Source organism: Euphorbia lathyris, chromosome 2, assembly GCF_963576675.1.
Source record: "Euphorbia lathyris chromosome 2, ddEupLath1.1, whole genome shotgun sequence".
NCBI lineage: Eukaryota > Viridiplantae > Streptophyta > Magnoliopsida > Malpighiales > Euphorbiaceae > Euphorbia > Euphorbia lathyris.
The window spans coordinates 33452866-33466238 of record NC_088911.1 but is presented as its reverse complement, the minus strand read 5'-3'; the positions used below and the strand labels follow the sequence as shown (position 1 = coordinate 33466238).

The following is a 13373-nucleotide window of genomic DNA, read 5'->3' as shown; positions in this document are numbered from 1 at the left end:
GATCATCTTTATCGTGGATCACTTAATAGATCATTAGGGGTAAAGATGGAATCTTTAATTCATAAAAGTTCATATCATCAGTTTCTTATGTCACCGAAAGGTTTGTTTCGCCATGGAGGGTTCTCGAGGCAAAGGATGGTGAGTTTTTCACCTGATAGGGCTATTGATGAGGGAGGATTTGGTGTTCATGGATTAAAATCTTCACTGTTAGAAGAAAATAAAAGTTCTATATTTCATAATCTGCCGAGTTCTTCATCTGTCGGAATAAATCAACAATCTGCATTTACTCTACAAGTGTCTTCCAGTGCACAAGTTGATATGTCGGGAATTGATTTATCTCTTAAACTTTAATTATGTATTTCTTTTGTTGCATTTAGTTTTTTTTGTTGGAGTTCTTCATCTTTCTATTGCTATTAATTTAGGATTTCGTTTTGGCTTTATTTTGTAATTTGATTCTCTTTTATGTTCAACTTGTTTTTATCCGTTTTCTTTATTAATTTTTGGTATTATCGTCAGATAAATGGTAATAATTAGCTACTATAAACACCAATTTAATTAAATATAGTATATTCTGATATAAATTATATAATTATGAGGAAATTTGAGGTTGAAAGTGCAATTATTAAAGAATTAAATCAATATTTTTTTTCATGGAATATATTTTTATTTATTTAATTGAAAATATATGTAAAAAATTAAACTACAATCAAAACTATCGTTTCTATATAATCCAATGGTGAAAACCACACCAAGTAACGGTACTTTGTAAAAAACAAAGTAACCATAGCGAACACCATTAGTTACTAATTCAAAAAATTTATTTTCTTTTTAAATTTCCAACTTATGGTTTGCTGGATATTTCCTTTTCAGTACAGTTATATTTAAAATCAATGTTTTATCAATTATATATATATAAAAAAATCAATGTTTTATCAAGTAGTAACTAATCGATTTTGTTTTGAGATGAATTGGAACCACAATTGCCATTAATTTGAATATCTGGATCTAATAGCGATCTAAAATAGGAAGAGACAAAAAAAAAAATATATATATAAGTTACAATTATTAAGATTTCCTTAACATATATGATACATATGGAAGGTTTTTATATCTTTATTTTTTTTAAAGATAATGTGTAAAAATATCACCAGTATTGACGGCCAGGAGCAATTTTACTCCTGACGTCTGAAATGGTGCAATGTTATTCCTAATGTTGGTTGTAAAGAGCAAATTTATCTATAATGTTAGCAAGTTATGTTAATTTGAGAAATAATTCATCAATTCTCAATCATGAATTATGTCATCTACACTTCACATATACGTCATTTTATCACCTATTAGTAACAGATCACACCCATATGAATATATGTGAATTAAACAAAAGTATACGGTATTTTGTACGAGTTTAACAAAAAAAATCTAAATATTATCGAATTTTAAAATATTAATCTCTTAAACCATACAAAAACTCGATTTTTTAGAACCAACTAATAGACAACTTGTACAAAATAAGAAACAAAATCTCTTTCTTTTTATAATAATATCTGGAATTATTTAAATTTATCAATGTTAGAAGTAAAATCGTTTTTGGTGGCCAATATTAAAGGTACAACTGCATCATTTTAGACACTAGATGTAAAATTGTCATGACTGTTAATATTAAGGCTATCAATGTTAGCGATATCTTTTACATTTTTTTTTTATTGTTTATATTGATAAGTGAAATGTCTGAAGATGGGATTATGAATTTAGAATATAGATTATTCCTAATTCAAACCGGTGATTATTGGGATTAAATGCACCATCAGTGAACTTTTATTGTTGCCTAAAAATAGCCCGTTAACTTCAATTTGTCTCAATAAAATCATTCAACTTTCGATTTTGTCTCAATAAAGTCACCATATCGATTTCAAAAGCAAAAAGACACTAGAAATATAATGTGGTTTCCACAACATCACTAATCAACTTTCACTGCTGACCGAAATGACACGTGACTGCCACATAGCTGACACATGTCATTTCAGTCAGTTAGGTGGTAGCCATGTGTGATCTAGCTGGAAGCCACGTGTCATCTAGTTGGAAGCCACATGTCATTTCAATCAATGATGAAAGTTGACTACTGCTGATGTGACAGTCACATCACTTTTCTGGTTTCTTTTTGCTCTTGAAATCGTCAGAATAACTTTATTAAGATAAAATTCAAAATTGAATGATTTTATTGAAACAAATTGAAGTTGAGCTACTATTTTGAGACAACAATAAAAGTTTAATGCCCAACGATGCATTTAACCCGTGATTATTAAGTTTTATATATAGTCTGTTTAAGCAATTAATTTTTATTTATGAGGAAAATGAAGGCTAAACGCTAAAAAATATAGAGAAAAAGGAGAAAAGAACATATTATACAAGAACAATATGATTGTGACTAGAACCGCAATGCTCTTCGAATAAGATTCCAAGGAGATCCGCATAAGGTGCACCACACTCTCATGACCTAAAGGGGAAGATCAATTGAAGTTTGCCATCCAATTAGTAGTGCGATTACCCTCACGGTAAGTATGAATGAAAACAATCACCTAATTCCGATCTCACAGTTGATGACACCATCTAATGAGCTAAGCAAAAGGATAAAAAAATATTAGATCGCCCTTCATAACCCAAAAAAAAAAAATCTGAGAGCCCAACTCAAACACCACTTTTTTAAACCCTCTATCCCACGCAAGCTTCAAGCCATAATACAAGCCTCGAAGCTTGGCTAGAGATGCCGAGAAAGTACCAATGTTAAAAAAGTAGCCACGAAGCCGCATGCCATTATTATCTCCTACAACATCATAACTTAGGTTCCCCTTCGAGGCATCGTTAGTATTCACTTTAATCGACCCAACCTCTGAAGGCTTCATCCTCTGACATTCTTTGAGTCAACATCAAGGACACCGAGTGACCTCAAACGGGGTAACAGAGCAGCACAAATAGACATGTTGGAGGTAGTACCTACCCAAAATCGAAAACAAAAACAAAGTAAAAAGACCATTCACCTCTATTGAGCTTCTTATAGCCATTGGAGTCTTTGTAAAATACTTTATGGCTGCATTGCAGAGAGGTGAAGGAATCCCTTGCCGAATCAACTCTAGCATCCCTTAGTAATCCCATTTTGATGGAGCAGTTAAACAAGAGCGCTTGAGTTACTCTCTCTGCATCCATCAAGTTTGTTTGTCCTTACAAGTACTAGGGTCATACGGTTCTCAATTTCGTGTGATGTTAAAGGGATTTTTTTTGTATGTATACCACAATGAATGATAAGGTTCCTCTTTAGTTAGAACCACTTCAGTTTAAAATCCTCGTTACTTTGCGGCTTCCTTGTAAATGAAGTCTCATAGCAAGGCACCATCAATTAATAAGATACATCATACACTTACTTCTTTGTGGGTTTTCAACAAGATCAAAACAAGGGTCCCATCAAGTTGATCTCAAGATCTTCACAAACTTTGGCAAAAGCCAACAACTCCAACAAAGCGTTGGGAAGATTTAGCAGGGAAAGAGGTTGAACTCCTTCAAAATGTTCACTAGTCAATCCGAAAGGGAAAATCTCAAACCCCATTTCAACAAAAGCGTAAACACTCCTAAGTGACCGTCTAATCTAGAATCGACCTGATGTTATTTAGAGGGAAAACTTGTCTCTATACGATTAAGCTCATGATATTTAACCACGATAATGAGGAGCTGCTCAACGGTCAGAGTGGATGGTTGCTACCAAACCCGTGGGTTAGATTTCTTAGGAGTACCTTGCTTTTCGGTGTTTGTATTAGACTTCAATTTTTTTGGAGCCATGACTGTCTTACAAATGTTGGTGAAAGGGGTATAATTCTTGAACACTTAAGTGACTCGAGATTTCTTAGAATTTTTATAATGTTGTGGTTCCACACAACAAACAAAATTGAAATAAAACAACAAAGAGAAAGAAAATGTAGTTACTAATTCCATGCGAAAGTTTGTAGAAAGCTTAAAAGAAGTGAAGGAACAAAAAGATTTATTGAAGCCTTTTCTCTTCCTTTTATAGGCTCTAGGGGGAAGGATGAATCAACATATTAGAGGGTAGTTAATGAATATTGCGTAATTATATGCCAAGAATTATGGGATGACGGTTAGAGCTACACAAACTGTCACATGTTTGCCAACAGACCTTCTCCGTTTAGAAATCAATATGTGGAATCGAGCTCATCGAAGAAACACAATCTGCTACACTATAAATGGAAAAGTACTTGGTGCAAGACAGGGTACATTCTCTTTGTATACCTTAATTTGCACTATCAAATACCGTTTTCCTTTCACCTTGCTAACTTAAGCATCAAAGTGAGATCTCCAGTTTTCTCTTCCTCCTTAATCATTTTTACAATGGAAGGATTTAGTAACATATCTCCAATTATCCCACATCATTTATGACACGGCATATAATTATTAACATATAAGTTTTGATATAACTCTTTTTTTATTTATAAAAAAGCTTAATATTTCTATCGTCCCATAAACTTGTTCCATTTTATCACTTAGTCTCATTTACTTGGTGGCCATCTATCACCCTTTTCGAATAAAAAATTGTCATATATTTGATCCATTATTGTCATATATTTGATCCTTTTTGCCTAAGTGACATATTCTCCGTCCATTCTACTAGACTTTATGCATCAGGATGTAAAACCTCTCTTTCCATTACTTACTTTGAAACATATTTAAAAAATCTAAGGGACATGAAATGAAATGTTCATTTTAATGAGTTGACGAAGCTAAATGACAAAATGATATAAAATAAGAATGTACTACTACTATTTTAACAAATTTGTCAAATTAAAATTTTGCATCCTTTTTTTCATTTATCAACTTCTCCGATCAACCGTCTCCCAAAGATATTATCGTTGGCTATGGATAGAGTTGCAAGCATATGCTCATGGACTCCAGGTTTGGCGCCAAAATTATTACGGAATTTGAGAGGATTTAGGGTTTATAGCTCTTCTTCTCCACCGACTCTCAATCCCATTCGCGAAAGAACCTTGTCTTTGATTCACAGCTCTGGTGTTATTGCTTGCCTTCGTGCTAATAGGTGCTTCCTCCTCTTTGCACCATTTGACCCTTATTGATTTTCAATTCAAATGTGAAGTTGGCAATTATTAAATTTGGTTTTCCTTTTCTTCTTTACATTCGAAATATAGTGCAGAGCTCGCATTTGATGCTGCTTCTGCTGCACTAAGGGGTGGAATCTTAGTTGTAAGTCTTCCTTTCTCAAATTGCTTTGCATCTATGCTGGAAATTGGTGGCCCAAGCTTCAAATTGCTTGGATTTCCACTCAGTAATTTAGCTTCTACTTGTGGGGATTTTTCATGGTTATCCTTTAATTTAGCTTCTACTTGTTGATGTGTTCAGTTCATTTGCTTGTAGATTATCTGAAAATGTTTCCTCATGTGCAATATATTGAGATTTGTAGTTCTTCTTTTTTATGCAGCTGGAGATTGTGATGTCCACTCCTGGGGTATTGCAGGTGGTTTCAATTTGTATTACCATGTTGATTTTAGCTATATATGCATACTCAGATTTTGACTTCATCTGCTTTGCTGGGCTAAACAATATTTTTGGCTCATTTACTTGGCCAAATTTTGACTTTGGGCTCTGAACTTTAATTTGGTCTCTGAAAATGTACCTTTAGTGAATGAAATCATCACATGATATGAAACTTGGGTTCAGAACAAAGATCATAGTTCTGTCTATTATTAAGGAGTGTATTTACGTGAACCTCAAACGTGATGGTTTCCTCCATTAGGGGTATATTCAGGGTACTTCAAAAAAAAAAAAAGGGGTATATTCAGGGGACTAAACCTGACCAAATCAAAGTTCGGACGTCAATGTCAAAACTTGACCAAATACAGGAGCCTAAAAATATGGTTTGTTGCTGTTGTTGTCATCTGGTGTTCAGGTCTTGCAGCAGCTGGTGCATGACTATCCTACAGTGGCCTTAGGGGTAATCTTCTTCCTTATGGATTTCATAACATTTCATTTCCTGGAACTGGGAACAATTTGCAAAAACTTTATCGAATCTTTAGTAAAGGGCACATGTGAATATTTTTGCTTGTGTGGAAGATTATTTGTCCCATTAATGTTGCCTTGTACCAAACAAATAGATTTTAATTTGTTGGGAATTTAACGAATATGTATGTTTCTCTTCCAAAGCATACTAGCTGATAGAATATTTTCAAGGCTGACTTTCCCTTTTTCCACATTGTCATCTGATTCATTTCTATTTTTCTGAAATCTAACTTGGGTCACAGGTGATTATGGTGATATTTTTTACAGGTTGGTACCGTTCTAAACGCCGAGGATGCTTTAAACGCAACAATTGCTGGTGCCAAATTCCTAATGAGTCCTGCAACAGTTAAGGTGTGCATTTTATCCTTAATTAAAATTGTGTATTCTGTTTTCCTCTCCCTCTCAATGTGTTTATGAGATGTTGATTGTCAATAGGGTATCATGGATGTTGTGCAAGATGGTGAAGTTTTGTACATACCTGGTGCAATGACACCAACAGAAGTAAGAAACTTCTGTTCTGTGCTTAAACTTAATTAACTCGGTTTAGTGATCATCTACTTGCCCTCTTCCTACTCTTATAATTTAGAGAACAAACTATTTAGTTGTATTATAGTCTCTATTTTTGGACTATTCAAAAAGTTTTTCCCATCAAAGGTGTTATATTAAGAACTAACTATTTCTGCAGATATTGTCTGCTTATGATGCCGGGGCTAAAATTATTAAGGTGAGTGTTATGTAGTTCTTGTATCTATTTATGCTTAAGGTATTGTACTTGGTAGTAACCATAAAAGACGTTATGTTACTTATGTTCATAGCTATGTGCTTTAATTCCAAAAGTGTTTCATTACCATGTTAAACATTGTCTAGATTCTAATTTGGTTGAAAGACCCGGTTAAAGAAGCATTACATGTCTAGTTTGTTCTTTCTCTTGTCAATTTTACTTTAAGGATTCTATTAGGATTATGTTAAGACCATGGAAACACCTTATGGGTTTGATTTTCATCCTATTTGCCGGATTAGGTCTATCCAGTTTCTGCTTTAGGTGGTAAGCAGTATATATCAGCATTAAAGAAACCTTTCCCTCACATACCGCTTGTTGCTTCTCAAGGCATAACGATAGGTTCGTGCTCTGTGCTCATCCATCTTGTTCTTGAGGCCTTCTACAATTTTTATGCTTTAAAGGTTAAAATATTGTCAAACCTTACACAACTACTGTTTTTAGTTTATATGATGGTTCATGTTAGCCGACCCCGAATCATTTCGGGACTAAGGCTTTGATGTTGTTGTTGTTGATTTTGAATGCCCTCCTTTCTAGTTCTGGATTTCTCTATAGGAAAGTAGTCATTGAAAAGGTTTTTATCTCTTTAATTCATGGTGCCAAATTGAATTTATCCTTATTAGATAACTTTTTCGTTCTGAAGTTTACATTGCCTGGTTGAGCATTTCAAATACATTGCCAAAAATTGTCCTTTTCATTCAATTGTTGACATTTATTACCATTACTTAAACCGAATTGTTACTTTGATGCCTAAAACTTGAGCTTCTCTTTGTTGTTTTCCTCATTCCAATCTTTCAATAGAGCAATTGGAATCCTTTACCTTCTGCTAAACAATTTCTTTCCTTCCTATCTAACACAGAAGAATTTGAGTGACAAGAAATCTAATGACATTTGTTTCAATTTCGATGCAGATTCTATTGGTGCCTATATAGCTTCTGGAGCATCATCAGTTGTTTTATCAGATGCCATATTTAATAAAGAGACAATGTCCCAGAAAAATTTCGATGGAATATATGAAAATGCAAGCTTCGCTGCTCTGCAAGGTCAAGAAGCTGTAACACGGTGAGCTTAGTTTAGCATGCCCTATTCATTTTGTACGAAATATCAATGATTTTGGTATATGTGTGTTTTCAGTCACATCTTTTATTTGGTTGCTAAATTGTTGTCCCCCTTACATGCTCAACTTTAGTTTGTTAATGGAGATTTAAATTTAAACGTGATTGATTTGGTAGTGATGTTCATTGTTCCGTCATCTCGAATTACTCAATCATATAAGTTTTTTACATGCTTTGAGACTAAATATTGCTTATGAATATTGCTTTTTTTATGCAGAAAGAGGTTTAATGTCCCAAATTGAAGTGCTTCAACATATCTTACAACCTAGCTAGTTAAAAGAACTCGGATACGTTTTTCTTCGACTGTGCGGATGCATTTGGATAGCGAAAAGCTTATTCTTCGAATACTGGTACATGCACATAAAGAATAGTTTTCATTTCCTTTACTTCTACCTTAATGCATCATCTGAAAACTTGCATATCATCTGAAAATTTGCAGGAGGTTCATGTAAAGGGTAGTCTGTTTGAGCTGTAACTTGTTTGGAGAGCTTCCAAAGTTACTGAACGTGTTTCGGTACGGGTTATGTCATTCCAAATTCTTGTTTCTGTCCAGATTATGAGATTATTACATGCTTAGAAAGTAGAATATATAACTAATTATAAGATAGGAAAGAAGAATGTAGGGGATGGCTTTGGATCATATGAAGTATCCAAAACTCAATCCAAAAGCATCCCAAAAAAGATAAAATTATCCATGTGCATAAATTTGTTGGCTCTAGGTACTTATTTGAAATAATTGTTGGCATTTGTAGATGTTTGAGGGGGATAGATTATGATTATAGCATATAAATCTCCGAGCGGATTCTCATGACTCGAACTCGAGATCTTTAATTAAGAGATTAGTATTATAGGTGTATTTATGGTATTTATTTGATGAGGTACATGTGGTCTCAAAAAAAAAAATCATAATAAAAAAGTTTGAGTATATGAGTGTTTGTTAGAAGGGATATAGGAGGTGAGATAGGGATAAAAAAACACGAGATAAGTTATCCCGTGTTTGTTTGGGAGATAGAAGAGTGAGACGGGTGAGGGATAAGCTTCTTATCCCTCAAATCCTATACCCAGGAGGGGGGTGGTATAAGGAGGTGGGATAAACTCCTGCGATTTTAATAGGATGGAAAAGTCCATCTTATCCCTCAAATTAATGTTACGTAGTTTAAATAAGGTTAAAATAGTAAAATGTATTATTTTATCTCTATCACTATCCCACGTACCAAACATTGAATAATAATTCTCGAAATATATTTTTATCCTTATCCCAACTATTTATCCTTGTCCATATCCCAACCTTTATCCTTATCACTATCCCAATAGAATACCAAACGCCCGAGACTTCCTAAAGAGAAAGGTTGTTCATGAGTTAACGAGCTTAAACATAAAAATGTTCAATCCAAGCTTATTAATTTAGGTGGCTATGGGTTCGAAATTGAAAATCAAATACCAACACCAAGTATAACCCAATAAGCCCACTTAAAAAAACATTTCTAATATTAAAAAATAAAATTTATGCTAAAAAATAAATATAAATATTCCTCTGGTTCATATCGGTTCATATTATTTATCATATTCGAACAAATCACATAAATTAAGGAAATGATTAATTTGCATTAAAATAGAAAATATATAAAAATACCATTTAGATCCTCATTTTCTGTAACATTCATTAAATTGCACTACATTCATATTTTGAAAATTTAAAATGACAAAAATGTAATTAATGCTAACTCATTAATAGGGATACAATATGAAAAATTTAAAGTGATAAATAATATAACCAAAAAAATTATTCGCTCTCTAACAAATAATATGAACTAGTGTGTATATTATATAAGTTAGCATTTTAACTTTAACTTTATATATTCTTATTTTATAAATCACAACATATAAAATTTCCATAAGTATATATTTAATAACTAATACTAATACTGTTCTATTTTTATAAATTCCAAATCTAACCTAGAAATAGATGGGTTTAGGTGGATTTAGGTTAGACTTTTTGTCTTGTTCAAGTTTGGCTCATTAAACGCGGGGTTGGACAGATCAGGCGGATATCCGAGCCTCTGTGAGAATGGTGGATGAAGATGAATGATGTACTGCTAGATTCTAAATAGCAATAATAACACAAAAATAGATGCAATGTGAAAAGGCAACCTAATAAGTAATGAAAAGAAAAGATTAATCCCCAAAAAAAAAAGAAGAAAAGATTAATAAAAGGGGTAAAAAAACATTGAGATGTTGCCATTGTGAACTTGGATTTTTCTTTAATAACCATAAGAATTAAGATTTTAATTTATTAGGATGGAGAAAAAACCAGTCAAACCTTATTCGAATTGAAAATTGAAAAACCAAACCGAAACCAATGAATGGTTACAGTTTAAATTTATAAAAATTATCTTTTCTGATTTTTAGTTTTGAATTAGGTTTTTAATATACAAAAACCTGTCAGTTTCGATTAACCGAACCATTTATATTATATTATATATATATATTGTATTTTTTTTAATATTATATGTATTAATATGTATATATAATTATATTATATCAAATATTATTACTTAGAAACTTAGAACCCATTTATCAAAATTGATTTAGGTGGTACTTTAAATTTAATTATTTCTCAGGTGGTACTAAACAAAATTGATTCCTCCCTATATTTATAAATTGTGTTGGAAATAGATTATGGTTTGTATATTTATTTAACTATTATGTTTAAATATAAACTTTAGTTAGCTTGTATGAATTGATTGTGTTTAGATATTTAAACTAATGTGTCTTGAGCAATTAATTTTATTTAAATATATAGGTTTGGACTAAAAGAGGGGGAATAAAAAAAAAATTGTATATATCGCCCAATTTGTAAACACATGTTTGTGATTTAGGCCCTGTTAGCTGTTAGCTGTTAGCTTATTACATTAGCTGTTAGCTGATTACATTAGCTGATTTGACTAGCTGATTTGATTAGCTGTTTGTGTAGACCTGTTTGGTAAAAATTAGCTGATTGATAATAGCGGTTTGTGCAAAAAGACGAATAAGGGCATTAATTTTGGCGCGGGAGAAGAGGGAGTCTATCTATTAGGGTTAAAAAAGTCCATTAATTTTAATATTGCAAAACGCTAATTGAAAAAGCTCATTTTAAGAGCTTTTTCTAAATTAGCGTTTTCATCCCAAACCTCTCTCCTAAACCTCTCTTAACCAAACACTCCAATTAGCGGTTTCAGTGGTCAAACCTCTAAAGTTGGTCAAAACCGCTCTTTTTATCCCAAAACGCTCTTTACCAAACAGGACCTTAAAAGTTTATATTACATTATGGTATTTATTTACAAAACAAATACTAAAATTACACTTATGTTATGATTACAACTAATTAAAACCAAGGGAATTTGTCTCTTAACAAAATAGTTTTTATATATTGATAAAACACAGCCTCCCAACCAAAGCACAACTCTCTAAATCGAAACTATAAATTATATAGTGGACATTTTATGTTTTTGTTAGCGATATTTTAGCAATATATGAATTTTCAACCATGTGTGGATTTGGATACGGGCGTGCCAGAGAAGTTAATTCTCAAATAAAATTTAAATGTTGCTAGGACTGTAAATAAAATAACGTACCTAAACTTAAATTCTAGAAACGAACGAATGAGCGAACAATTCAAGGACTGGAAAAAACAAATCCCTAATTTCACTTATAAAAAAATTAACTAGTTTAATAAAAATTTTAAGGAAATTGAAAATCAAATGCAAAGAGATTCTTTAATTTTTCTTCGTTATTATAAAATTCTTTATTACAAATATGGAAAATAAGCAGAAAATTACATGATGATAGCTTAATTATGTAAAAAACTTACATGTAGAGAATGTAGATTGGAAAAAAAAAACTATAAAGAAATTAAACTGTAAAATATGTACGGGATTAAATAAAATGACAAATTAGTCACTGAGGCACGAATCGAAAATGTCGGAAGTCGTTGATAAATAGCTTTGAAAAACGGGCCGGTGGGATGTCGATTTTAATGAATGGACTAGAGTAGGAGAATGAATGTAAATGAAATTTGCCACTTTACAAATATAATTTCCAATAATACAAATATTGAATAAAATTGGGTTTGGGGGTTACAAACGTTGGAAACAGAGGCTATTGATCACTATTTTAGATGAAATGAGAAATGGAATTCGAAGAATGAATGCTAGGGGTGCTGATGAAATAGAAATTATTGGAAGAATAGGCTTGGTTTGGTCGGAATAAATTTCAGAAAGGGACTGGATTGAATAGTTCTTCGAGAGGGATGAGTTTTTTTTTTAACACAATTGAAATTAATCAAAAGCTTGATTTCCAGTTGAATGGTTGAATTGAACCGATAAAAAAAACTTAGAAATATAGAATGGAAATGGTTCATAAACTAAAAATGACTAAAAATGGAGATTCTAGTGTTTTCTATTTGAAGCTCACAAGCTCGAAGGTGACGAAGAAGATAACAATGATGGTTCGCATGGAATTTTGTTTCAAGTGAATTGGGGGTTTGGATAATGAAATTGAAAGTTTAATGATGAAGATTGAATGTTCAAAGATGAAACTTAATGGTTACTTAATGGTTGGAACAAAAGTTTCAGAAATCGGATTAAGAAAATAAATTTTGGTAGGAATTGGAAATCAGAAATTGGATAATCATATTCAGGAATTGGAAATAAGAAATTATAGCTTGGAAATTAAAGGCTGGAATTAGAGTTTTTAAAATTGTGTTTGTGTTGATTTTTTGGTTATGTTGATTGTGTTTAGAAATAGAAGAAACAACTCTTATTTATATTGTATCCACTATTCCAATTAGTTTTTATCCCATTATTTCAATTTAGAAGTGAAATTTGTGGATTATTGTTGAAAATTATGGCTGGAAATCTGTCCAGAGAAAATATGAGTTGGTCATCTTGTATTATTTATTTATTTTTTATTTTTTTAGCATATTTGTGCTTCTGTAGCAAATTTCGAAAATTCATATCAATAGTTATAAACTTATTTGATGTCTATGAGTAGTCCATGGATTCATGGGAATTTCTAGTTTCAAAATTCCTTTATCGTCATTCCAAAGTTCTGTCGACTAGTACTTCAAAGTTCGTCATAATTGACAGCTCGGATTGCGCTTTAAAATAACAACTTCCTTCCCACTTTGTAATTTTTTTTCTTTTATTTTTTTCATGTTTTATTTTTTTATTTCATCAACTTTTTTTTGATTAAAAGCGTGGTACGTGGGAGAAGGAAGGCATCCCAACTATGTTGGCACCCAAGCCGCAGTCCCAAACCAATATTATTAAAAAGAATAAAAAAAATACAAGTGTTCAAAAGAGAGAAAAAGGGAAGAAATTAAGCAAAACAAAAACAATAGACGTATATTTTATTTCAACAACTATATA

At 32.0% G+C, this 13373-nt stretch overlaps 1 protein-coding gene across 2 annotated transcripts; it reads left to right on the top strand.

Annotated features, from left to right (window-relative positions):
* The first annotated feature begins 4810 nt into the window (after positions 1-4810).
* LOC136217698 (uncharacterized) lies at positions 4811-8718 on the top strand. Of its 2 annotated transcripts, XM_066004335.1 has the most exons (11): positions 4812-5095; positions 5205-5259; positions 5495-5530; positions 5963-6007; positions 6340-6423; positions 6508-6573; positions 6758-6796; positions 7093-7192; positions 7762-7912; positions 8183-8315; positions 8405-8718. In XM_066004335.1, the coding sequence occupies exons 1-10, from the start codon at positions 4917-4919 to the stop codon at positions 8205-8207; spliced, it is 780 nt and encodes a 259-aa protein (XP_065860407.1). In that variant the 5' UTR covers positions 4812-4916; the 3' UTR covers positions 8208-8315; positions 8405-8718. The 2 variants fall into 2 exon arrangements, with proteins under 2 accessions (XP_065860408.1, XP_065860407.1); XM_066004336.1 differs by lacking the exon at positions 5963-6007 and having other exon boundaries at positions 4811-5095.
* Positions 8719-13373: the final 4655 nt, after the last annotated feature.